This window comes from Marmota marmota, unplaced genomic scaffold (genome assembly GCF_001458135.2).
Source record: "Marmota marmota marmota unplaced genomic scaffold, marMar, whole genome shotgun sequence".
Lineage (NCBI taxonomy): Eukaryota > Metazoa > Chordata > Mammalia > Rodentia > Sciuridae > Marmota > Marmota marmota.
Window position 1 is genome coordinate 7,991,184 of NW_025999991.1, and position 27,719 is coordinate 8,018,902.

A 27,719-nucleotide genomic window follows, 5' to 3' on the forward strand; every position below is an offset into this window, starting at 1 on the left:
GGGATACATCTGAAAGTGCCAAATAGTTCTCCTTGGAGATGTATAAGCAATTAAATGAGGAAAAGACAAATCTCTCACATAGAATTCCAGATAATGTATGTGCATGCTTCACCCTTGAAGGTCGAACAGAGGTGCCCACTCCATCAGCACAGGCTGCTCCCAAGGACTTCCTTCCAAAGAGTAAAGCTTCAGAAAGGGAGGGAGGGTTCCGGAACTGGAGAAGCCTGACAGGTCTGCTCAGGTGGAGGGGAAGGTCAGCAGCAACGCTGTTGGTCACGCTGCGGTATGCACCCTCCACGTGCGGTACTGACCTCTGTGGATGTCTCCAAAACGCAAGTGCAGGCCAGCACGAGAGAGCCTCCCCACTCCAAGGGAAGCGTATTCTACAGCGTTCCTGGTGGTCCTCTGAGTCGTCAAGGTGGCCAAGCAGCCTGAGAAAGCATAATAGCCAGAGGGACCCTGGGTGCTCAAAGTAGCCCAGTGCCCGGGATGGGGCCTGGGACAGAAAATGGGCTTCGGCAGGAGCGGAGGCAATCCAGAGGAAGCGGGGCTTCAGCTGGTGGCAGGGCCTCCAGGCTTCTCCGTGAATTCACAGGAAAATGAGGTGGGAATAGAGGGGAACTGGGTGTGGGGACTCCCACTGTCTGTGCAATTTCTCTGTCAATTTAATTAGTTTAAAAATAAAAGTTTAGTGCAAACAAAAATCCATTAGGGGAATTCCAGTGGTGGTGGGTGGGAAGGTGGGGGACCCCACCGTGGAGACTGTGACGCGTCCGTGTCATGAGAGAGGTATGGCACATCACCAGGCCACTGTCCCAGGAAGGGAAGAATCATGGGAGAGGTCTAGAGGGCTCAGGTGGATGCTGGGAAAGGAGACGGCTCCTATCCAGTTCCCGGACGTGACCCTGAGAACGTTTCCCAGGCAGGAGTGAAATCCAGTGTCTTTGCAGTGTGGCCGTGGCGCCAAGACTCTGCAGGTGGGCATCTGTCCTCCTGACCGGTTGTCCTGTGTGGACCAGTTGAACTCCGGACTCTGTCCTCCAGCCTGGGTGTGCAGGGGGTGGGCCCTGGAAGACAGCTGGGGCTGGGATCGGCTGCCCCCAGGAGGGGAAGAAGGCCACCAGGCAGAGGAACATGGTGACCAGGCTAACTGTGACCCCAGAGCCGGGGAGGGGCTGTGTGGGAGGCTCCCCCGCCCTCCCCGCCCTCCACCCCTCCTCCCTAGTCAGCTTGGCTGGGAGGAGGGCGTCTGGGGGCCAGCTGCCCTCAGTACCCAGAAGGGCTCTGGGGGGAAGCCCTGTTGAACCCCAGCCAGGCCCTGTCTCCTTGGCTTTTAAGTGGTCTCTGTTGGCAAGCGGCCTTCTGTGCAGAGTGAACGAACCTTCCCTCAGTGCCAGACAGACTTCACCCTGACAGCATCACACTGGGTCCCTTCAGGACAGCTCAGGGGCAGGGGACACCCACCGGCCTCCACCTCCCGTGGCCCACCCTGGGTGGAGTCGAGCGCTGGTCACGTGTGTGAAGAACTCGCGGACGGACATGTTGCTAGGAAACTGCAGGGAGAACCTTTGTGGTCTCCATATGTGCCACATTATAATAAATAATGGTTAACATGATAATAAATAAACAAATAGCAATAATTATAACGTGCCCCAAGCCTGTTGTTCCTCCAAAATTAATTTATGATGAATTACGACTCAAATTCCTTGGAACGGGCAGAGGGAAGGCGGGGAGCTGTTTTGTTCAACATCGGACACAGAGGGTTAAAAGTGGCCAGCTCCCTCACCTGCCGGGTCCTGGCGGTCCTGGCTCTGGACCCCCGGGAGGGGCCCAGCGTGCTCTGCTCTCTCCCTGCTTCTCACGCCTTCCCCCTGCCTCGCACAGTTGAGTTTTTTAGATACTTCACTTGCATTTCTAATTCAGTTATTCTTCTGAAATTTATTCAAAGGATTTATGCTTATGAAATTATAATATAATGCTGCCTATATGCCAATGAGCTGCAGGCAAAGAAAATAATTTTCTTCAATTTACAGTTATGAGGCTGGAGGAAAATGATGCCTCCTTATCACCTCTTTCTCTTTGTGTGTCGCCGCTCGTCCCAGTCTTCAGAGGCAGGAGCCGCGGATGCATTCTTAAGCAGATCACACTGATAATTGTATTTCGGAGCTGTCAGCTCCGTCAAGACTGTCCACCGCGTCTCGGCACAGTTGAGCTGTCTGTGTCGCCGCTTCCTCCCCAGAACTCAGCCCTCAGAGAGGCCAACTTGCTGGGGACGCGGGAAGACCGTCTGGGAGGATTATTAGACGAAGGGAAATGTACAGATGACGCCTGGTAACAATCAGTCAGGAACCTTGATGAAGTTTCAGTTTCCTTTTTGATCCCTGGACCAAAAATATGTGTCTACATGATCACCATAATATTCAGCCCCTGTTCCAATTGTCAAACGGCTCATTTTGTCACTCTGTTTGATTAATGGACCTTTGCAGTCCCCAAAAAGTCCTAGTAATACAAATAAAAAGAATCATAAATATTGAATAGGCTCACAGCACGGTTAACCTTGACTACATTTTGGGACACTCCTGGAGAAACTTCACTACACAGAAAATAAATTGCTGTGGGGATTAAAAAAATAAGCACACTCATACCAAATTGGAGATTTTGGAGAATGTCACCTCTAACCTGTCACTCTAAGTCATCTGTTGTGATTAATTAGTTTAGTAAACTTTACAATCCGGTCAGCAGAACACCAGCATAGGCAGAGTCCACCAATGCGCTGAGTGTCCTGGACCAGGAGGGATGTGGGGAGGGGTGGGGCCCAGGTAGAGGGGCAGGGCCTTCATCCACAGGGCACCACACTAGGGTGAGGTGGAGGACAATCTCAGGCTGCAATCACAGAGTGGGAGCCGGGGTGGGGTGGAGGCGTGGCCTCTGGAGGCCCTCCCCCGTGGACGGTCATCTGAACACCCTTGGCCTTCACAGGCTGGGCTCCTCCTCCACGAGCCTTTGCTGACACCCTTCTGGGCTTGATTCCAGACTGACCTGTCTCTTGACCAAGAAATGGATTCTAGCCAGGCCGCAATGATTTGCAATGTTTGACTTCAGCATCGCCTTCATGGCTGAGAGCTAGGTTTTGGAGGTTGGGCAGACTTCAATCTGAGAGCACCTTCTGCAGTGTGGGAGCTGCGTGACCTTGGGCAGTCTCGGCCTTGTCACTGGTAAGTGGGATTCTGACCTCATGGGATGTTACAAGGAAAATGCAAAGCAACGCACAGAAAAGCCCTGCCGAGGGTCTAGCACACGGACTCTGTGGAGGCTGGAAGTGTGTCTCTAGCAGTCTTGCCAGAGGCCTGGTCCCAGCACCTGTGAGTGTGGCTGCCTAGGATCTTGACGGATGTGAGCGAGTTAGCACGAAGTCTCGAGGGGTTGGAGTGACGGGGTCTGCTGACGGGGTCTGCGTGGGGAGAGGCATTTGGACCCCGGCACATAGGAGCAGGCTGTGCAAAGTCAGGGGCAGAGATCAGGGTGGTGCCACTCCAGCCAGAGGCCACCCAGGATGGCCAGGAGTGGTGGTGGAGAACGTCCATTCCTGTCCTGGACAGTCGGCACAGGCATCTGAGGGTGAGCGCTGGCCGTGGCCTCCCCGACGAGGCCATTCAGGGGACCTCGAAGGAGTGGACAGGCAGAAAGGGACTGAGGGATGGCAGGTGATGCCCACAAGGGGCTTGTCAAGGAGGAGAGGACGCCAGGCCAGGGCAGTCGGGAGGTCAGGGAAGGTGGAAGTGGTGGACCACCCTTGGGGGTAGAGCTCAGCCACTGCGTGGTTTGACGTGTCCCCAAAGCCGGTGGGTTGGACACTTGATCTCAGTGCTCAGACGTTGGTGGTGTTTGGAGGAGGCACCGGCAGGTAACTGGGATTAGGCGAGTCAGGTGGGTGGGGCCCCTGTGGTGGCATGCGTGGCTCTATAAGAAGAAGAGCCCTCTGAGCCAGCTTGCTTGTCCTGCCTTGCCATGTGGCGGCAAGGCCCTCCCTGGGCGCTGGAGCCATCTTGGACACTCCAGCCCCCAGAACTGTCAGCTGAGTAATGCTCTATTTTTATAAATGGCGGTGCCATCTCAGGATTCTGTAAGAGCAAGAAAATGGACCAAAACAGGTGCCACGGAGAGGAGAGTTTGTCTGTGTAGTCAGGGCGGGATGGGCAGGGGTCAGGCTGGGAGAGACCTGGAGTGTCGACGTACAGCCTGCCAGTGTAGATGGCTTTCCAAGTGGCCTGACGTGTAGGAAGGGGAGGGAGGAGGTCAGGGTCGCCAGTTGGTGTCACAGAGGTCAGTGTGTGCATCTGCAGCCCCATCTGGCTCCGGGCTGCTGGGTCAAGACTCTCCTGCCAGCCACTGTATGTCATGGGCCAGCGCCAGCCTCACAGGGAGGGACCACAGACCCTTGCTTGATGAACCCGAGTGCTGGAAACTTCTGTGCTGAGAAGCAGCAAAACAGAGGCACTTCCTGAGGGCAGGGAGAGCGGGACTTGGGGTGCAGGGCCATCCCTGGCCTGGGGACAGGCCCAGCCCCCTCCCCTCACAGAGGGCCGAGAGCTCAAGGCAGGTGCGACATGGGTGGGAGCCGAGCCCTGGTGGAGCGAGCTCTTCCCAGACGATGCCCACCACTCTCTGGGCGAAGGAGAAAGCGACGTCCCAGGACGCAGCCACGTCCCCACTGGGGTCTGCAGTGGAGGTGAGGGGAGCCAGCTCCTCAGGAAGCCGGGGACGGAGGGTCGGGCAGCAGTGAAGCAGGTGTGGAGGGGGCCTCGGGAACAGCACACTGGGGGCTGCGGGGGGGGGGAGGACCTGCAGCCCCATAGGCAGCCGTCCAGCAGCCGGTGCGACAGCAGCGAGGTCAGCACAGAAGGGGAAGCGCAGAAATGGCCCCGGGAGGACGGCTTTCTTCTTTGGGTGTCAAGGACTTTATGCAACTGCTGACTTAGGTCTTAGAAATCTCATATGGAAATGATTGTTGAAGGATCCACAAAGCCGTGTTACTCCTTCCTTAGGCATGGGTTGGTTTGGAGGGGAAATGTAGAAATGCAATTGAGCACACGGGTTTCTTGGCAATTTTCTGAAAATGTCTTGAACTACTTGCACACCCGTTTTTAAAATGCTCAGACGGTAGGTCTCCATCCACGTGCATTAGGGTGACGACAGCTGCCGGAATAGAGGGAGATGGCACTTCACTAGTTCAACTAAGAGGAGGCTTTTCTTTCATACGCTGGAAGTGGGGAGTGGTCCCCTGGCCACTCTTCAATACCAGGATTCTGGGGTCTTAGAGGGGCTGGTTGTACCCTGCTTTGAGCCAGGCTCAGAGAACAGAGAACTTGCAAATGGCAGGTGCACACACCTGGCCAGACTCCTGCTCCAAGCCCTGGACTCAGGCTCAGCCTTGGCCACTCCCAGAGGCAGAGGAGGCTGGGGATGTGGTCCAGCTTCGTCCCCAGCATAACGAGGCCGCTTGGTGAAGGGCTTTGCCTGCACTCCCAGTGGCCCCGGCCGGGGAATGCGGGGAGCAGGTACCGTGGGAGCTGTGGCCTTCTAGATAGTGCTGGGCCTTGGGGATCTAACTAGCCAAAGCCTTGACAGAATACCCTGGGTCACTCCTCTGTAAGCCTTCAGCAGGTCAATAGGCCTTGAGGACGGGTCCACCGAGACAGGAAACCAAGAGGTGCTCCGTGGATTCTACAGCAGCCACAGGTGGCCAGCACACATGCATTCCCCAGGGCCCAATCTGATTCTTACCAACTCCCGCCCGCCATGGTCACACCTTAAGAGGGCACATTAAGCTCACTTTCCTGTCATTCTCACCAAGCCAATGCTGGGCTCCGGGGTGCATCCTTCACTGAGGTGTGACAGTCCCCACCTCTTTTCTCCTGGGTCACTGCCTCTTCTCCAGGGTGAGCAAGTTCCTGAGGTTCCACAGGCCGAGTGGAAGGTGCATTTCTGATGTGGTACTCCAAAGCGCCACTTAGTGCTTGGTTAGGGCCCTTGATGCGGGCAAAGGAGGCTGGGGATTTCAGACTTACCCAGAACAAAGTGCTAACGTCCTGGCGATGCCCTCAGACGCGGGTGAGGAGGGTGCCCTTCACAGCCGTCAGCTCCGTGGCTGGTGCCTGGCCAGCACACGGTCCCAGCAGTCCCGCCCCGGTGCAGTGCTCTGAGCTTGGGCCCGCCCACCTCAGCCGCTCCTTCCCCTCCCCTTGCAGGTCCTATCTCAGGGTGTTTATGTGAGCCGGGCTGCCAGCAGCCTGACTCTGTCCCCGGTGGGGAGAGCACCCAGGGTGCCCGCCCAGAGTCGGGGTGAGCTCTGTGGGTCCTGCTTCCACCACGCCACAGCTCTGAAGCCCGTGGATCCCCCAGGCCCTTCGTGATGTGGTGGTGGCCCACGTGGTGGGAACAGGCCACTTCCCAGACAGCACCGCTGGCCCCTGCCCGCCTGCCGGGTTGGTCAAAAAGTATTTGAGGACCATGTAGGAAGGAATAACAGCCACAGCTGTACGAGAATCTTTCCCAGCAGCTTCTGATATGGTCGGTGTGACCGGGAGAGCCGTGTTAGTGGCTGGAACATCTGTGGCTGGTGGCTTGGGAGCAGGGCGCCCGCGGCTCGGATCGGGAAGGTGCTTTCAGATGCTGGACTCTGGGGGAAAACTTAAAGTACCTCACCAATGCTTTCCACTCGTCTACTCCTCTTCACGTGTTTGAAGGTATACGTAGGATAAAAATGTGTTTCAATTAATACAAAAAAAAAAGAAAAGAAAAACAACCCCTTAGGCATAAAATGAAGATTCAAACCGACAGGAAGGCCCTGGGCTCTGGCTCAGTTGGCAGTAAGTTGCAGGGTGTCTTTTGAAGGCTGAGTCTCAGGTCAGTTGAGATGCCCTGTGCCAACCCACACGTGTGTCTCGCATATTTTGTTTTAACCTTTTAACTTGGATACTTTTGTTTGATCATTTTTATGTTGATCTTTTGTAAAGAGCCTATCACTGCACTTAAAATTTTTGTTTTAAGTGAAACAATTGGCCTGTTGTTATTTAACATAATTAGGGATATATTTGGCTTGATATTTAAAATTCTGTTCTGTGCTTTACCCCCACTATCCCAACTGTGCTCTAAGCCTGGTTTGGGTCTCATCTCTTTCATGTCTTTCTTCTTTTGGATTTAAAATTTTCCTTATTTTGTTTTCTTTTGTCTACTGTATCTTTTAGTGAAAACCTAGAAATTACGATATTTTGTTACTCTAAGCGCAGTTATTATCAAGTATAAAGTTAAAGAATACTTTACCGGCTACTTCTAAAGACTTTAGAACATTTAAATCCATAGGGTTAGGCCTCCAATATATGTGGATATACACTTCTGCACGGAATGACCTTCCTTCTCTTAACGTACAGTCTCTTGATAATTTGAAATTTGCTTATAGTAAACTTGCTCAATTTCTGTGTAAATTTATTTTGTGCTCATTCTCGAATGATGCTTTTTCTGTCCCTGCACCCCTGTTATTGTCTTTCCAAGAATATTTCACTCCTCCTGTGCAGATGTCCATGGTTGCCCTTGAGAGCTCCGCTTTGGGTCTCTCATGGCTTTACAGGGACTCCCTCCCCACCTCTGTTTAATGTTCTTGATTTCACTATAGTGTGTCTGTATTTCTCTTAAGAATTATTGGCTTTCTTAAAGCCTTGAATTGTTGTCTTCATTGATTCTGAAAAACTCTTAATCATTATTTCTTCAAATATTGCCTCTCATTTCCTTTTGTCAGCTCACAAAATTCTACTTAGATCTTCTCACTCTATCTTACTTGTCCTTCAAAAAGAATAATAGCTCATATATTCCCCCCCTATCTTTGACCCTCTGTGATGCATTTTTTGGACAATTTTCCTTCATCTGTTCTCCAGTTTATTAATTCTCTCTTCAGCCATATCCAACCAACAATTCAAACCACTAATGGAATTGTTAATTTTTATTGCATTTTTTTTTCTTTCTAAAATTATGTTCAGTTCTTTTTCAAATATTTCAGGTCACTATGATGTTTTAGGTGATTTCTTTAAATGTGGTAAGTATTATCATTTTATAGTCCAAATATGTTAATTTCTAAAGCCTTTGCTTGTCTGTCTCTGTTCTTTTGTTTGTACTAGTTTTGGCTCATGGAAGATTATTTCTTCTTCTTATCTCCCTTGTTGGAATTCTTTGAAGTTTAAGATGAAGATAATTCCATCAGAGAATTTACGTTTTTTTCCTGCTGTACTTGAGGGGGACTATAAGTCATGTCCACTTTGCACTGAATTCATCCTAGGATTGAGCTTTTTAAACTAATCAGATAATATGATTTTGGACTACAAATCAGACAAGGTTGCCTTGTGGTCATAGCACCCAGGGTCTTCCTTTTCATTTCTCCTGTGAGGCTGCTCACCTCAGATGGCCCTGGGCTTTGTCTTCTCAGTAGAAGATTTAGTATTTACTCTCTGTTTCTGTTTCCTTTGACTCTTGGTTTGAGACTACTAATTTTTAAAAAGTCATTTTTTTTAGTTTTTAATGAGTTTAGATTAAATCCAACCCTTTTGGTTGATTTCAATTGGAGATGGATGGTACTAGTACTATAGTACCAGAAATAGAATCCCCACCTGCTTCCTTTCTATAGATATCTGGTGACCTTTTAGATGCCCAGGGCTGCCAACCACTAGTCCCCAGGTAGAGCCTGGCAGATCCTTGGCCTCTCTGTGCTGTGGGAATTTCAGTGTCTCTTATTTTTCATTATCATAGGGCATCAAGTTGGATGGGACTTTGTAGATTATCTAGGTCAAGACTTTCAAACAAACTCCCACCAGAAACATATATAAAAGTCATGTTGGAAGGGAGTAAGGCTCTGGGGTCAACTGCCTGGCCTCAAATTTTTATTCACCACTTTAAACCTGTAACTCTGGGCAAGTCACTTGGCCTCTCTGGGCCACCCACTTCTTGTGTCTCATGGGATGAATGGTAGCACCACCATCAATGTAGCTTCCAGAGACCCAGCATAGGAATAAAGCAGCTAATATAATGTCTGATCCCAATGTGAAGAGCATCAGTACTACAATTTTTATCAGCATTTCCCAGCAAACCCTGCCATATTGGAATTAGAATCTGCATATCAGAAAATATTTGACCTTTGGTTTTGGGGGACTGACTTATTTTGCTGAGCATGATATTCTTCAGCTCCATTCATTTACCTGAAAATGCCATAATCTCATTCTTCTTTGAGGCTGAATATCCCGTTGTGAATATACACCACATTTTCTTTATCCACTCATTCATGCAATAGGCTGGCGAGTAGCAGACAGGTGCAATAAGGGCCCCCTCTGTGAGGCTCCTGTGTGTCCACCCCTTTCCACCCCTGCTATGAGACTTCCCACTCCAAGGAGCAGGTCAGGCTAGACTGGCACCCAGGTCCCTGATCAGACTTTGGCCCAGGGGATTCTCTCTGCCCCCTCACTAACGATGCCATCTGCTGCCTAGGGTCTCATTTCTTTGGAGCTCCCTCACTAGATGGTAATCAGAGTTGCCAAGTGAAGCAAGTTGATGATTAGGCCACATATCATCGTGTTCAGAGCTGAAATGATGCCTCTTCTCCATGAAAGGGCATCTCTGTATGGGGACGTGCTTGTCACTCACACAGCCTGGATTGTGTGCCCATCGCCCCCTGCTGGCCAAGACACGCCCTGCACTGCACACCATCCAGGGCTCCTCTTTGCCTTCTGGCCACCTGTGGTCAACTCTCTGCATTGGACAAGCATGCAGGGCAGGCTGGTGGGGACAGCCTGTACTGCACCCCGAGAGGTGGGCAGTAATAAGTCCAACCCAGCACATGCTCCCCACAGTAGCAGGACAGAGACTATGTTGCAGACACTGCTCACTGCAGGGCCGTGAGTGCACAGGGGGTGCCCCGAGGATGGAACCCCATGAATGGGAATGAACAGAGTCATACAGAGCAGTCACCAGGTGCATACGCTTGCCATGATGCCAACTATGGGCAGAGATGAGTCTGGAGGCTCTACGTCATGGGCCTCTGCTGGGCTGCCTCCCTGTCCTCATGAAGGCTGGGGACGTCCCTGAACCAACCCCCCAACCTCCTGCACTGTAATCACACCCCCACTCACTCATGAGAGCAGTGGGGTAAAGTTCCCTGAGAGATTGACCCCAGACCTCTGAAAACCACTGGGCTTCTCAGTGCGGCTGTGCGGTTGAATTCAATATAATATACATGTTCCTGTTCATTGCCATTTATGTGTTAGTTATCATTAACAGCCATTATAATTTTTTCCCAGCGGCAATTACATTGATATTACTATATCTAAATCAAAGAGGACATTACAGCAATTACTGTCATAAGTTGATTGGGAACCACCTAATTTTTAAGTGACACTATTTTCTTATCAGCGTGATGATTTTCCTTAGCAATAAATAACATGCCAGGAGAGTAGCGCCACCGGAGTGCACCTAGTCCTGGCAGAGGCCGCCATGCCAGCTCACACACAGTGTGGTTGGTTTGTTCGTTAACAAAAAAAAAAAAAAATGTGCTTAGTTTCTCTTCCAGGTGAGAACAGAACTAAGATCTGGAATCTCTGGGCTGTGAACAGTGTCACAGATTCTGAACCCAGGTTTTGGTTTCATGGACAGAGGGTGATGAGCTTTCCCCCGCATCAGATCTATCTCCAGAGCAGGAGAGGAAGCAGGGCTGGAGCAAAGAGGGGTCGGGAAGACGAGGTGCCTCCACCCACCTCCCTTCCCTGGCAGAGGGTCCCACATCCAGGGCTGCCAGCCAGCTTTGCCCAGTGGCTCTCTCTGGGGCTTGTCACCCAGAGCGGTGGGGATTCAGGACAGGTTCTGTAGGTGGCTACAGACACCAGGCAAGGGGTGTGATGGGAGGGCACTCTGCCTGAGGCATGTGGTACCTGTGTGTGTGGGGGGGCGTCACTCTCCTGAGGCAGAGTTCCTGGGGCAATTCCCTTGGAGTCATGGTTTGCTTCAAGTCTTTCCCTGAGGGCTGGTTTTCAGTGGCAAGTCCCCTCTCCCAGGGTCTGATGTGGCCCCAGGGTGGGCAATGGGATGGGGCAGGGCCTTGCCCTCAACCTAAGGATCCTCTCCAGCCTATGGATCTCTGTCCACCCTCCACTGCCTTCTGGTCCTCCTCTCTCTCCCTCCTCCTGCGAGAAGTGAGTGGAACACCCTGCTCTCTGGACACTGGACCTTTGACCATTCCCTTCTCCCAGCTAGAAATGTCTTCCTGTCTCAGGACAGATTTCCCCTCAACCCCCACCCCACCCACTTACACCCTGCATAAAGCCATCACCATTCCTCTGAGCCTCTCTTTGGAACTCTCCCCCACTTTCTTAGTCAGACTTGGACCTTTGGCAACTTGGATATCTTCCAGCTGTGTGGCAGAGGGGGCTGTATCTCTGGACCTCGATTTCTTCAATGAGTGGAGATGCAGTAGCTCCCCTGGCCACCTCCTGAGCACCTGGTGTGTGTAAGGCTTTGTGAGGCCTCAGGTTCACTGGCGAAGCGGAAGATCCTGGTGCCCAGCTGATGCACTGGTCCTGTGACCTCAGTTTCCCTGTCGCCTGCTCCACAGGAGTGTTGACAATAGAAGACCCTTCCTCACGGGGTCCTGGTGGACTGCAGAAGCTGTTCTGTAAGGCTGCTGGATCAGAGCCTAGCTTACTGTGAGAGGCGCTGGATAATATTGATTTTAAAAGAGGCACCTCCCCTGGCTTTTATATTAAATTGATTACAAGTTGACATGATAATATTTTGGATCTATTGGGCTAAGTGAAATATGTTAGGAAAGTTAACGTTGCCTTTTCTAACATGACTGGTAGAGAAGTTTAAATGGCTCATGTTAACTCCATGGACAGTGATGGACTAGAATGTTCTGAGGGCCTGAGGGAAGGATCTGGGAGCAGGGGGCTCCTCTCTAGAGGCCCCGTCCCAGTGCCCGACCACAGACCAGGCAGCCTCCCGAGGCCCCGGCTGTCCTGCAGGCAGGAGACTCGGATGCTGTACTGGACGCCTGGGCCACCGTCCTGTGCAGGCACGTTTCCCTGGTCCCATGGCGGACCCTTGTCCTCAAGCCACTGTTGAGGCCAGAGCCCAGGCCTGGGGCTTTTCTCCTTACCAACCCTGGCCCATGTCCCACCTCAGGGCTCCCAAGGCTCAGAGGACGATTGTGCTGCTGGTTAACATAAGGAGCTCTCTCCAGGCCGCGTGCAGAGCCTGAGACGGGCAGTGGACATGGTGGGATGGCCAGTGGTTGCTGGCGCATCAGCTGGAGGGACAGGAGCAGTTGAGCTGACTTACCCAGACGCCGCGTGGCCACTCCCAAGATGGACTAATGAATTGAGATGGAAAGTTCTAGTCATAGAATGTTCCAGATCATCAGGAAAATCAAAAGTGCCTTATGCTAGAGAGGTAGTAAGGGAGAGCCAGTCCAGGGCTTGGTGCTGGCTCTGGGCCTCAGCTTCTCCCCTACAACCTGAAAGAGGCAGGCTACCTCATCTCCAAGGCCCCCCACGGATCTGTAAAGAAGGGGCATCCTTGCACCCCAGGGAGGCGGGGAGGAGGGCAGGCACTAGAGGGGAGTGAGAGAGCAAGGAGCTGGGAACTCTGCAGGTGGAGAACTTCTCTGGGTCTTCTGAGAAGTAGTGTGAGAACAGTGCCCTTTAAGTCCCCAAAACGACGAGAAACAAGCCCCCGCCAACGTACCAAAGGGGGCCATCCCTGATGCTTTGCTCAGCCTCCCACACGGACAGCAACAGCTGCAGACCCATCTCTAGGCTTTACAATAAACAGGCATCTTGTGTACTTCACTTGACAGACAGTCAGCCTCCTCCCCAGCCGAGGGAGAAGAGCCTGGATCCTGGATTTCCAGAACTTGCTGTGCCCTTGGTGGCCTTTCCTGTTTTCCTAATCTCAAGTCTCCCAAAACCCCAAGGGCTATTGTCCTGCATCACGGTGGGGGAGCTGGCTCACACTCCCTGGTGTCATCAGCCCAGAGCCCTCCCCTGCGACCCTCCTTCCAAAAGGGAAGAGGAAGAAGCTGGTGGCCTTAATGGCAGAGACCTTCTGACAAGTGTACCCATGCTTGATCAGATTGCGCCCTTAGGCCAGCATTATGTAGGTAAGAATCTTGCCCAGAGTTGGGGTGCCAGTGGGTGAGAGACGTGGCATGTGAACTCTTCCAGTCAGGGACGACAGATCTTGTGCAAGTGGTTCTTCTGCGCAGGTCATTTCCCATCTCTGAAACTGGAGTGATTCATCTCTGTCAATGTGTCAGTAAAGAGGTGCAGATGGTGACACTGTACTCAAATCTGTCAATTTGTGAATCAATTACAAGATATCAGAGTACATGTAGAAGCTGAAACAACAAATATTCTTCAATAATAATGCTTTAATTTTACTACCGTTAAGAGAACAAGCACTTTCGAATAGTCGGGTGACCAGAACTCCGTTGGCTCAACCTATTCCGCCGGTGCTGATGTGCCAGGGCTGTGATTGTGCAAAACTGACATGGAGTGAAAGCCCTCAAGGAGATGATTCCATTTCCAATGTAAATCCCAGGCCATGCAGAGGAGCATTATGGCTATGGTCCCCTGGTGAGCCATGAGGCTTCCTGTCTTGGACCTTGGTGCTTCTCCTGTGAAGTGGGTTTTCACTGTTGGAAAGAAGTCAGTCACTTCTACCAGGAAAAAGTTTGTTCGTGTAGGTTGAAAATTTACGCTTGTTATGCATGCGTGTGAGGGAGGGGGGGGCAGAAGTGGCAGGGACACACATGAGTGTTCAGTCGTGAAGTTCTGAAGGGCTTGTTTCTGAGCCTTAATTATGATCTGTTGTTTGCATAGAGTAAGAGGTTCTTGTTGCATCTGGGAATGAAAAGTCACCCACTGAGGGCTTCTCCCCGGGTCCCCTTTACCTTGAAGCACTTCCTAGCACCAGCGAGGGAACCCTCCCCGACACTGAGCCAGTACGATTTGGGTGAAACAGCAAATTTGCATTGCAGGTATTTGCTAGGAAGGCTGAGATTATGAGGGTATCATCCCCAGCTTTCAGGGAGCAGAACAAGCAGACCAGGCAGTCGCAGGGCAGGAGCACTCTCACCGGGCCTCCGGCTGGACTTCACTTGGTGTTGAAGGGCACACGGCTCAGAGGACTGCCTTCGAGCAGTAACACTGAACCGTGGGTGCTCAGTCCTGAAGCCCATTGAGCTGTTTCTCCTTGGCTTCCAAGGACTGTGTGATATTCAGATGACACGGATTCAATGCCCTGAACACTACTGTGTGCCGGATTAAAGACATGACCCCACTGTTGTGGTCAGAATCTCAATACTTTTCCTAGGTTGGCCACCTCCTCCATAAAAGGGTTCATACCAATCACCTGCTGCTATTCTGCAACACCCTTAGCCATATGTTGAAGGACCTGGGCAGATGGCAAAAGGGACCGTACAGAGGCGGCTCTGTTTTAGCTTACAAATCCACGAACTCCTTGACCTTGGACAAGGCACCATTCTCTCTGGGTCCCGGTTTCTTCATTCAGAAAATCAATAGAACTAGATTATCTTTTAAAGAGCAAATTTTATTGTTTAAAGGGCAATTAGGTATTCTCACAAAGGCCGGGGAGGGACACAGTTTCTTTCTGGTTCTGTGGGAAGGATCTCCAGAGTCAGGCCTGTGGGCACAAGGCAAAGTGCTTCCCAGTGGTACGTCTATTCCTGGGCATGTTCTTCCATCTTCCACTGACCAGAGACCTGTCCACGTGAGTCGCTCTGAGACCCTGCCAAGCTCTTCACGTGCAGGGGACGAGGTGCAACACAGGCTATCAATTCCATGGCACACTTTTCTGAGCTCTAAGCGCAAATCCATCTTTCATATTGGAAGCTTCCACCCATCAGCAGGGCGTGTTTTAATTATTATTTTAATTTCAAGTTGGCAGAAAGACACCGTCAGATAGTGCCCTTCCAGGGAAACTCTGGCTTTGGGGGGCTGTTCAAATCTCTGTGCTTTTGGCTCAGGGCTTCTGAGCACATATGAAGCACATATTGGTTCCCCCAAACTGTACTCCATGCAGCACTTACCCTGCCACGCAGGGAGAACCGCTGCCCATTTCCTGAATGTGCCCAGGTCTCCTGGGACGTGGGACTGCAGGAAGGGAAGGCCTGCGACAGGAAAAACCAGTGTTCCAGGGGCAAATGCCAGACAGCATCCTGCTCGGGTGCCTTGACTCTTGCCGACACACCTCAGGAGGCGCTGGGTGCACACATGATTGAAATACGCCCCTTATTTGTCTTGTTTTCATACCAACTCTATCACCAAAATTTACTTAAACTGATAAACACATTGGTAAAACACTATTTTTGTGTTTTGTAAAAAACTTTGGGGGATGCCAACCGTTGCAGATTGCTCCTGGTGACGGCAATAAGTTCTCATACCAAACATTCCTCTTTTTATGAGTTGAAATAGCACGAGGGCTGAAAGACTGGTAAAAACGGAATTCAAAGTTTTACGTGGCCACGCCAACAGTCATGCATTTTGATTTCTGAAACACAATCCTAAATATTTAATTCTACCACCACTGGAAGATTAGTTCTAGAAAATCCAGTTTTCCCAAAACAAAAGAGAAAAAACCTAAAACTGCAAAATTAACTAATGAAGTTTGCACAGATAATTGTCTCTAAATAAGCATTATGATAATGAAATATTTACAAGAGAGTGGAAAGCACAAATAAGAGTGATCATGAATCTCTCAAATCGGACCATTTGTATCTCAGTTGTATTCTTAAAACTTGCCTTGTGAGCCACGGGAGGTCACCCTTCCAAGCTGAGAGTGCATGATGGTTTTCACTGTATTTATTCCGAAACCTGTAGATCGATCATCTGATTTCACATATCTAAAATGTAGTGTTTCTCCCACATGCACACATGGTAAAGTAATCAATAAAAATATTTTGGTGCCTAGCACCCTGCTCATCTCAAAGGGAACCCTAAGCCCAGGCTCAGCCCCATGAAGGGTTAAAGCATTGCAGGTAAGTTGGTGGCCGTTATAAATGGTCTCCAAATAAAAGCCAGAAACAGGAAGCCAAATTCCAGGTCCCTACGGCATGCCTGTGTCTTAAATGACATCATCTGTCAAGTTTCCAGCGTCGTTGGTGGGAACACAACAGGAAGGTCTGCCCTGTGCTGGGGACACCCCTCAGCTGCCATGCTCCTCAAGTGCCAGATGCTGGGCTCTCGTTTCATGAGCAGCAGCTACTTGTCACTACACTTTCTGTAGACAAACACTGAATGTGAGGCTAACGACCACTGATTCCTGAGAAGCTTCGTTCAGATGAATCTTGCAACAACTTATAAAACATACCCTGTAAAACTTTTGCTGTCTCTTTTCAAACATTTCCCTGGAGATATATAGATATATATATTTTAATGCTGAAATCAGTCAACAACAATAGTCATTGTCAAAGGGACTGGAAATGATATTGGTATTTTTTGTAGGCAAAAAGGCACCGAAGGAGAAGTCAAAATTGAATGGTAACAGATCACTGGGATGCCGTCGTCTCTCAAGAGCAAGCTCCTGCCATCCTGCCCGGCCAGTGACCTTAAGCCCAACATGCAGAGAAGGCCACACTGAGAACCGAGAAATGATTTACCCACTGTGATTGTTCTGCCCTGGCCCCTTCTCTAAAGCAAAGACTGACAATGGTGCTGAATTATGGATGCACTTTTCATGATATGTAATACAGTTGAGAGGAAAGGTGTTGGGACCCTCACACCATTTCACCTCCCCAAAGAGACTGGGCTTGAACAACAATCCCAGAGGGTGAGACTGATGCTGAACTATGACCCTCAATTTACAAATCATTTTTCAAAAGAATAAAACAAAAGTTTAAACATATTTTTGGCATTATCTGAATAGGCGGAATCTTTCATGCTTGTTTTCTAAGAATAAATGAAAACAGCATGCACCGTAACTTCTCAGTTTGGGGACAGAGAGAACATGAGGTTTTCAGATTATGTTTTATTTTAAACCTGGGTGTTCAGATTTTATTTTTACAGATCTGAATTTAGTATATACCCTCAAAACATAATAAATTTCTATTCTGTAGCTTAAGGGATCCATCAGATAAAATGTTGGTCTTTCATCTTTATTACTCTCCTATTAAAATGAAAGAAACCGGGACTCACTTCAGTTTAGAAGAAGCAATTTAGTTGGTAATGTCCTCAGTCAAGTCCTTACAGAGGGAGAAAGTGCATTATTGCTTAGATTTCACACATCTATCTGCATAAGAAGCAACTAAGCCTTTCAGACACATACTATGTTAAATTTAATAATATTCTTTGATTAGATTATTTTATTACAAAATTTTTCCATTACCAGTCACTTCCTGTGCGCAGTTAGATTCATAAAACCTGTTTCCCCTGCTTTGTTTGTTTGCACACTCAAGAGCAAGGCAAAGTCTCTTTCTGTTTTGCCACAGCTGTTAGGTCTGAGAGGGACAGATTAATAACTAAGCACCACATTGGACGAGCTTTCTTGTCCCCTGCACCAGGAGCCCTTTGCTATGATGAGGACACAAAGAGCCTCGCATCAGGCTGCTACCCTTCTTCATAACTCAAAAGCGTCACAGTGGCAATAGCCTTTAGTGCTATTTGTCTTTAGTGCAGTTGTGACACTTCGGCATGATCCATAATTTGGCAGCTATTTACCGTGACATTTCCCTTCAGTACAGCCATAACATTCAGTGAAGCCATTATTTGGTTCCATTTACCATATAAATTGTATTGTTGTGCATGCATGCTAGCAGCTACATTAGGTACCTGAAAATGAGTAAATCTTGTAAAATAGATACTAACAGCTCTTCAGCAGTAGGATTTCCTTGCTCCTCAGATGCAAGAGAAGAATTACATCTGCTCCCCAACTTTCCTGGAGCATCTTTAATTGCGTTCATATTTATTGAGCATGTTCGATGCACTGAAACCCAAGACTCTGCAAAATAATCTGGTGGGCTTCACCTTCAATTAGAAAGGCACTGTGGGATTTCGACTTAATGATGAAAGAAGCAGCAGCCTCCGGGCGCTGGAGGTTAAGAGGCAAGTGGATCAGCGTTGGCATGATTCGGGAGAGAAGGCACATGTCGCGCTGCTTCTCATGTGTGGTTGGTGGATGGTGTGTGCCATCAGGCAGCAGTGACAAAACCCATCTCCTTCCAGCAGAATGCTGGACATGAAACAGGACGGCCAGTGACTGCTATTCTGTTTCCATGACCAGAGGTCAGGCCCTTGTTCTCTGTCTGAAAGCCTCCAATGAGAAGCAAGTGTAGTATTATGGACACTCGGTCCCTGAAAGCATGCAGCTGTGTGACATGTGCTCCCTCATTACCATCCCCTGCGTCTGCCTAAGCTGTGTCCTCCTGCAGTCCACGCTGCATCACGCAGACCTGCACCATAAACACGGCACACACATTTCCCTCCCTGTGCATGTGAATTCTTGAAAGTCCCTTCAAACTCTGCGGTTTCCCTTTGCAGAACCTATTTTCTGTGTCTGTAAGTTTTCAGTATCAATTCTCTTCTCACAGTAACAGAGACATGTCTCACAGGGCAACACATCTTACCAGGATGACTGTGGATGAAACCCATCAAATAAAGGGTACTTCTGGAAGACAGGTCTGTGTTTTCAGAATCATCTAATACCAACATTGAATTTGGGGAGAATCCTGCCCCAAATGTCTATGTTAAGGCTCTGCAGAAAAAGGGGGGCCCTATTCTGGAGGATAGGACAGTGACAACAGTGCAGACTTGAGTGGCACCTCTCACTTTTGAGCTGCTCATTAGCATAAGAGCAGGCTCTCTCAGAGCAGAGGCAGCTTTGTGAACTGTTTTCAAGACTGATTTTAACATCTCATCAAGCTGAGGACATACTGATTCCATCAGGTCCTGCATCAGGAATTAATTTACTTCCCTGGAACAATAAAATCTGGAATGAGACCGTCCATGACTAAAGAATCGAATGTAAACGTTTTACCTCTGAGTATGGAGGGAACTTTTATTGGCACTTTTTTTCCCAAGGAAGGAGGGGGAGGAGGAGGGAGAGAGAGAGAGAGAGGGAAGGGGAGGGAGGGAGGAATGGAGAGATCCATTAACACCTTACTTTTGTTTTAAAAAATATTATATCTATCACAAACTAAAAATAAATGGATTTGAGTAATTCTCGGGCATAAAGTGCTCATTTTCTTTTCCTTTGATTTATGTCATTGTTCAGTTTTTACAGCTTACTGTTGACAGAGTGAGGTAATTCAACTACAATTTTTCCAGTATTTTTTCCCATGTACATATAATCAACAGCCCGGAATACAGAGTCCAGACCCGTAAACCTGCCCTCTGGAGAGAGGTCTCCCAGGTCCACCTCACAGACCAGGTCCCCACTGGCATGCAGCTTAAGCAAGTGCTTCATGGCCGCCGGGTACTTGGAGAGGTAATGGTTCAGGAAGAAGCCCTGGACGCTGGCAGACTTCCTCAGCAGCTTGGCGGGCAGTGTTGCTGCTTTCACAGGCGAGAGGCCAGTAGGACTTTGGTAGCCAGAGATAAACCCAATTACTATCAAGCGCCCTCTGGTAGCCAAGGCATCTAAGGCCAAGTCAAACATGGCTCCCCCAACAGATTCATAGACCACATCCACACCATCCGGGTACTCCTGCCTGAGGACGGTTCCGAGGGGCTCGGTCTTATAGTTGACAGGGCGATCGCACCCGACAGACTTCAGGAAAGCAGACTTTTCATCAGAAGAGCACGTTCCAATTACATGGCACTTTGCCTTCTTTGAAAGCTGCACAGCAAACTGGCCCGTCCCCCCAGCTGCTGCTGTCACCAAAACTTTCTTCCCTTCTGACAGTTCTCCCAGCTCATTCAAGCTGATATATGCAGTGGTGCCACTTACCAGCAGGGTGAGGTACTCGGGTTTCACCGAGGGCACTGGAGTGGCAATGCTGGCAGGCACAACTGTGTACTCTGCAAAGGAACCAGGTGTCACGTAAGCCACGGCCTGGCCCACTGAGTATGTGGCACTGGCAGAGAGGCCTAAGGCCACCACCTCACCAATGCCCTCGAAACCTATGTCAAAGGGGGGCTTCACCGATGGGTCATAGCGGCCAGCAGAATAGTTGATGTCAGATGCATTAATGCCAACAAATCTACAAGAAAACAAACAAGTCAATGTATTATGAGGCTTTCTTTGTTAAGATATTCACACTCTGTTTAGAAAAAAATATCTAACTCCAGTGACTGTGGAGGGGTTGCTGGGCTAAAGGATCTGACAGAATTTAAGAAAATTCAATCCTGCTGTTCCCCTGGGGTTGGGGGGAATCAAACAAGTACTGTTCACACTGATCTGCACTCAGAGTTTGGGCACCTTTTATTCTTTCATCAATTTAGGAATAATTTTATATCACTTTAATCAGCAAGTGATTTATTTCACATGCCATTTGCTTTTATCCCCCCCCCTTTTTTTTTTCCAAAAGGAGAAGTTTAAGAAAAAAAAAAAGAGGAAAAAAAGGGAAAAGTCAGGAAGCCCTCCACATACTAACTTCACGAGAGCTACAAGCTGGAAATTAATTGGCTTCTTTAGCAAAGATGTTAAAAACAGTGGGATAAAACACATTCAAATAAGGGCAGATATACTGATTCTGGCAACAACTTCATCCTTCAGATAATAATAGCAATGGCAATGATATTATTAAAGGTTGGTGGAGTGTACAAGGTCATGGGTTGCTACATGTTACTGCTAAGGTTGTTTGAAGAGGCTGATATTCTCTCTTGTGTAACCATATCCAGTGTGAAAATATGCATTTTGATTAACTGAACAAAAACTGGGGAAAATGATTTTTATGGAATATTCATTGTTTCACAGTCCCTCTCAAATGCAAAGGAAAGCAAATTGTCACTGTATTTCTCCCCAACAAGAAGCAGAGACATGACTTGATTAATACCAGATGATTAGTTTCACTTTGGTATCCAGAGTCAATCTAATTGCCAGGCCAGTATTTTTTACCAGCTTTTTTTTTTCCATTTGATATACCTTATAATAAAAAAAATCCCGATAAACAGGGGAAAAAAGCTATCTAACTAAGAATGTCAGGAGGTGGTAAATGTCACATCAGGGACGACCCTAAACATGTCATTTCCACCTGTACTGAAAAGAAAAGTGGGTAGGATCTGGTGGCAGGACGAAAGCTGTTAAGAATGCCATCTTTAAAGAATTTCACTCTTAACTTAATAAACCAAACTGCCGGTGTGAAGACCTGCTTTCACTATAAGGCAGATAATGCGCTGCACTTACAAACACTCCCTTATGACCATCCCTGGCCTAGCTACCACAGAGAAGGGTGTCTACACAGTGTCCAAATGAGAAAGCGGGAAGCAGTTCCTTCCCACAAGTACAGTTGCCTTCAGAGGTCAGCCCCAGCCTCGGTAATACGCTGCGGAATTCCAAACCACAGAGGATGCACTACCATGACAAAAGGGAAGAACGATTTTTTGCTGGTTTCTCATTTGGCATTTAATACCAAGATGCCTACATTCTATTTTTAGAGAAGGAGGGGGGGCTACCACGTCTTTAAATGTACTTAATTCTCAAGTCTTGGCCTTTTTGGGAAGAGCTGGCTTCCTGGGAGCTTGCTTCTGGACTTGAGAGAGGTGGCCCAGAGCACAGCCCTGCTGGAGCCTTGCCTTAGGCAGCAAAGCACGCTGCAGGGAAGGCGCCCTCGGAGCAGAAGCAATGGCAGGGCTCCTGCGGAGGTGGGGGACAGGGGCCCAACCACCAGTTCTGTTGTCTGTGCTCCTTTGCCCAGGGTTAACTCTTCGTGTGCCCGACCCCTCCCGGCTGGAACCCCCTGGCGTTTCGCAGTGGTGTCTCCTCCACCAGGAACCCTGGCTTGGCTCCGGGGACGCCCAGTGGCTGCTACCCCTCTACGGTGGCCCGGGGATCCCCCCCACCTTAGGAACCCGCGCCCGGGGGCTCCGGACAGAGACGCAGCGCCCGCCCCCTCCCCCGCCTGCGGTGGCCACTTCCCGGGAGGAGGTGGAGAGAAGCAGCAGGGCACACTCTCAGGACAGGGAGCCCAGGCAGGACGCGGAGCCCAGACACGCGGGACCTGGCAGCAGAGGCCGAAAGTGGAGGCGGAGTGGGGCTCCACGGGAGCCGGCGACAGCGCGGGTTGGCCACCGGGCTTGCCTGGAAAGCCGGCGCCACGGTCATCCGTGGCCAGCGCTGGGCGGGCAGCGGCTCCATGAGCCCTGTCCCACTCGCCATCCCACCTGGCCAGCCCCGGGCGCTTCTGGGCCCAGATCCCTCGGCCACTGCTGGTAGCCGATCTGCACCAGCTGGGTCTCCCCAGCGTCCCTGCGGCCGCCGCCCAGGCCGCAGAGGAGCCTTGTTTGCCGCCTCTTTGCCCGCGCCCTCAGTCCCCGCGTGGACAAGTTCCTGGAGTCCCGAGCAGAGCTGGACGCGCTGGCCCAGCAGTGGTACAGACATCCCATGGACCGTGACCTTGGCCCGCAGGCACTCCCGCCCCCCATCCCTGCTGCCTTCGAAGTGGCGTCGGGGAAGGCGGCTCAGGCTGGTGGCGACAGCCTGCGGCTGCAGGCACCACGCACCTCGGGCTCTCCGGGTCTCTGGGCCCTGGATGTGGGGACTTCGGCTCTCGCGGGACCCCAGCTTGGACGCTGCATGGCCGCAGCCCTAAAAGCGCCCCAGTCCTTACCTGGGCGTTGGGTAGAAGCTGCGTGAGGACGGGGAGGCTGAGCCTTGGCTCCACCAGAAACAAGTTCAAGGGCAGCAGGCTCAGAGCAAAAGGGGGCTCGGTCCAGCAGCGGGGACGGTGAGCCACCAAGTCAGAAGGCAGGTTGGGAAGGATGCTTGATGTGCAGGCCTTCCCCGCACCTCCCTATAATTGGAAATGTGTTTGTAAGGAGTGCAGGATTCTAGCAATCCGACGGGACGACCCACTGAAAAGACTGGAATCCAGAGACCCCAGGAGAAAGAATGGGACCGGTGCGGGCATTCCCCAAATATATACCCTTCTAGAGTCACCCAGTTTATTTATTCTAAAATGTGCTGAACCCCTTCGTCATGTTTATTGTGAAGCAAGGCAACACAGACGAGGGGGAGGGAAACGGTTTCTCTTGAACAAAAATCAAAGGCGAAGACGGGAGTCCATAATAAAACCCTGCAATACTAGGACACAAAACAAAGTCGTTCAAACCTGACTTTCCTTAAAAAGAAAAAAAATAAGAAAGAAAGAGAAAGAATAAAAGACAAACTACAAAGGAAAGAAAAACAACTACACTGGAGAAGAAATATTTTTACCCTCCCTGGAGCAACAAACCGTTTATCAAAAAAACTACCCCATCCCCCCACCTCCTTTCACCATTCCTACAAACTCTTGGCTCCATTATCTTACACTTGAGCCGAAAATCGTTAGAAATACTTGGAAACGGAATAATCTGTCACCTTCTTACGAAAAAGCTAAAAATAGCACACAAACCAACTTGACGTGGGTGCTAGTCCCTCTTTTCCAAGGGCTCAGCATGGAGGGGGAGGTGGGAAGTTACACATGGTAAGGTGAGGACTGGATAAAGGAACATCAATGACCCATTCCGGAAGGATTTTATACACCCCTTCTCACACCTTTCTTCAATGGTAAACTTTATTACCCTAAAGCATGTCCAGCTTACAAGTACTGCCCTCTTTTTGAATGAAGAATTTGTTTTCTACTAGATGGAATGGGATATGCAAGTGGTTCACTCAAAGCAAAAGATGGTTGGAACACAACTAAAATCCCCAAACACCCTTCCAAATTTGGGCTTAATGCATTCATTCCAAGGTAGATTTTATTATGATAAAAATGAGAAGCACCTGCATAAATTTTTAATGCAATTAACACTGCACAGGGGAAATTTGATCTAGGATTAAAATGAACTAACCTGCACTGAATTATTAAGCCTCCATTCCTTAAAAAAATCTGTAAGATGCTACCTTCACTGACATGGTTTGCAAGAATAAATGCCCTTCCTACAGTATGGAATAGAGTTTCCAATAGGGTAAGGAAAGAGGGAAGTAAAGATTCTGTCCTTTTCTAACTTGCAGAAAACTGGCTCTGTTTTTTTTTTTTTTTTCCTATTTTAGATTCAAGGTACAAGTCAAAGGTCAAGTTGTTCAGATAAATATACTATTTATATTAAAGGGATTCTTGATGTATACTGTATGTGGAAGGAAAAAAAAGGCATGGATTTTAAAGCAACCAAAACTGATGGGCTACATACATGGGAGCCAGTGCTCCTGTGCTCAGACCTCGGGCTCAGGGGTCCACATTGCCCCGACCTTGGGACCAACCCTGGTGACCCTGGACACATGGCAGCACCTGAGAGACAGCAACCTTGGGGGAGGAAAGGGAGGTGAGAGCAACCAAAAGCTTGAAGGGAGTAGAGGAGAGAAAGAAAGATTCTGAAGAGTTAACAGAGTTAACCCTAGCAGGTAGAGAGGCCCGGGAGGCCTGGAGCCCAGAGCAGAGCCAAGCAGCCTCCATCATAGGGGCAGTTCCACATTACTTGTGGTTTTCCAAATTGATAACTCCCCTTGCCAGTCTTGTACTACCCTCTCCCCACTACACACCCGTTTCTAAAAGGTGTTTTATTCACAGTTTTGTTTATATTAGAGTTTACAGTCTATGCTCTACAACATCACACACAAAAAAGAAAAAAAAAAAAAAAGCTTGCATGTAACTTTTCCTCTATTGTTTGTTTGGAAAGCTTTTTAGTCTGGTCTCAACTCAACTTCCAGCACATTATGGTACACTCTGTATGTTCTAAGTGAACACATACTCAAACCTATTTTTTAACTCGGCAGAGAGAATGTTCTTACTCTCAACAGCCTTAGCATTGCATCACACAATGAAGCAATCCTTTGCACGGAGGTCGACCAAAGCAGACAGCTTCAAGGAGATACATACACATACACACACTACATGCACACAAGCAAACACCGCCCTTTAAAGCACTCCCTACCGACCCCCACCCCATTTTCACTCCTTGGCTCACTCAATTACTAGTTTTCAACAGGTTTCCAAAAGTTTCGAATCATGACCAGTATTCTTCATTCCTACACTCTAGTGTGGGAGGCTGATGGATTTCTAAACTGGACTGATTAAACGCTTCATGGAGCTACTTGGACCGGGTACATTTTGTCCTTCCGACCTCGCAGGGGACTTACAGAACTTCCTAGCACACAATTTACAGCCCAGTTACCATCAGAACGAACTCCTCCTTTCAACAATATTATGCAACCTGAAACATGCAACCATGCAACGCTGGAACCCTTCAGATGGGACTTGGCAGGCCAAAGGGCAGAGAGGACTGCAGCCTGCAAGTCGGGCAGCAAAGGGACCTAACCGCGCAGAGACGCGGGTGGTATGGCTCCGACACAGTGAGGACTCTTTCCTTCCTGTCGCTTCACCAGTTACTAAAGATTAGTGAGGTGGAAACACATTAAGGTGCGGAGCATGGGGGTGGAAAAGACAGAAGGTCGAGTCTGCAAAACATGCGGGTAAACGCAGCCATACCCCTGGCCCAGCCCGGCCCAGCTGCCCTGGACACACGCCACGCGCCTATCCTTGCACTCAGGGGACAGACAACAGTCACACAGCACTGACAACACGCAGACGACAACGGCGAGGTACACTCAACACGCGAAAGGACAGACTCCGCCATTGCTAGACGGTTGCCAAGCTGCAGCGGACAGGAAAAGCTAGCCAGTTCCTGGCCCCCTTCCTTCAAAGCACATTTACCTAAACGTCGCAGTTTGTGTCCGGGTTATTCCTGCTCCACTAAAAGATATGTCAACGCAGGAATCGTGGGTGCGCGCGGGAGGGAGGGCTGCGGAGGAGGGGAGGGGAATCCCAAATTAAAATAACCCCCAGTTATGAGGACGTTCGGTGGCATCGGATATTCACACTAGCAAGTCACATTACGTTCGCCTTCGCCAGATGGCGGCGGGTTCAACTTCCCGGGATCTCGCAAAGTCAGGCTGTGCGCCTAAGCGCGCGCCGCAGTGTGGGCACGCGGGCGGCCCGGGACAGCCGGGAGCTGCGGCCAGGGCGGGGGCGCNTGGTACGAATCAACCCCGAGCGCGGCCGGGGCGGCGGGGCACGCCGGGGCCTGGGCCGAGCAGGGAGCCCCCGCCCCGGTGAGCGCGCACTAGCTCCAGCAGCGGGGTGAGGGCTCTCCTTGCACCCTGAGCCTTGGCTAGGGCCTCCTGTCAGGAGAACGCCTCACCGCGCCTGGAGCCTTCGGTCTGTCCCGTGCAAGTTGCACGAACTAAGCCATTTTATTTATCTTGGCCTAGATTTTGTGCTTTTCCATGAATGTTTTAAGTAGCTCTACAAGACGGTTACAGGTTTCCCACTGGGAGAGAACACACAAACTGAAACTAGAGGGCAAAATTCCCAGAGCACATAAACATTTTAAAGTTGTAGGTGGTGCCGCCGAGGAGCTTAATGGAACTGGAGACGTTGCAATGATGTATGAAGACCTCATTTTCTAACCCAGCCAGAAAGATGTTTCATCGTGTCAATTTTCTCCCTAATTGCGTGCATTGACTAAATAATCAATTCACGTTTCATAGAGGGGCCCAATTAAATATTTCTACACATGTCTGTGATGAGCAAAGCTCATCTTTAAATTTCTATTTAAGTTGTATATTTTAATTTAAAAACATTTCTTGTTTTCCATATACCCATGAATTGCCAAAATATAAAAGCCACACAGTGCCCTTCCCCAGCTAAGTCTAACCTCCAAACTAGGATTGCAAAAGTGACACAGGTATTTTTTCTCAAATGTAGGACATACTTCACCCAAGGGTGGTTTGAATCCACGTGGTCGCATGTGTATGCGTGTTCTAGAGGGGGGAGGGGAACTAACAGGTTTGAGAATCTGCAGGGACTAATGTCTGCTTAACTTGGCTTAGAACACATGGGTTCTACCCGGGATCAGCCAGTGGATCACAATAACAATCTCTGAATGTCTTCCTCCAACGTGCAATCTTTTATGTTATGCTGTATTAAGATTTCCTTTTTTGTGTCATATTGTTTAGCTCCGGGAAAAAAAAAAAGAAAACAAAGCAATTAAAAAGATTGACAGGTATGGTTTGTGTGAGACCTATTTGTAATTGTCAGGGTGACGTTGGCGAGAGGAGGAGGAGTAAAAACTGAAGCAGGAAAAGCAGCTCGATGTGTCTGTCTATCAGTTGAGACTGTCTGAAAGCTCTGCGATCCGAATGTGTGTTATATTTCACTGAAAAGAGGAGAGAGCGAGAGTGCATCTCTTCTCTCCCAGGAGTTTGGGGCGGGGGGGACAGTCCACGCTTACCTCGCCCATCCAGTGAATGTCTGCTCTTCACCCCTTGGCACATACTCTCCGGGTTGTTGTTGTTGGCGTTTTTTTTTTCCTTCTTTTTTTGAGGGGGGTGCTTTTTGTATATTTTTCAAATTTTTTCTGTTGGAAGATCAAGACCGACCAAAAATCCATGCTCGAAATGTGTTTGCATTAGATTTCGCCTCGGAGGCAGCGGCGATCCTGGCAGCCAAGCCCCCCAGGGGCAGCGCGGGGCACAAA

The 27,719-nt window shown here is 49.4% G+C and overlaps 2 protein-coding genes across 2 annotated transcripts in view; one reads left to right on the forward strand and one right to left on the reverse strand.

Moving 5' to 3' along the window:
* Positions 1 to 19,074: 19,074 nt before the first annotated feature.
* On the reverse strand, positions 19,075 to 25,992 carry Ptgr3 (prostaglandin reductase 3; the record flags this gene model as incomplete). The annotated part of the gene is made up of 2 exons (XM_048806705.1): positions 19,075 to 20,245; positions 25,895 to 25,992. Coding segments are annotated over 2 exons (1,023 nt in total), but the record flags the coding sequence as incomplete, so codon positions are not given.
* Positions 25,993 to 26,293: 301 nt separating this feature from the next.
* Tshz1 (teashirt zinc finger homeobox 1) overlaps positions 26,294 to 27,719 on the forward strand; it is a 72,520-nt gene continuing 71,094 nt past the window's right edge. The window contains exon 1 of the mRNA XM_015499588.2: positions 26,294 to 27,719. This exon is cut by the window's right edge and continues 77 nt beyond it. The gene's annotated coding sequence lies outside the window, so the exon portion shown is untranslated.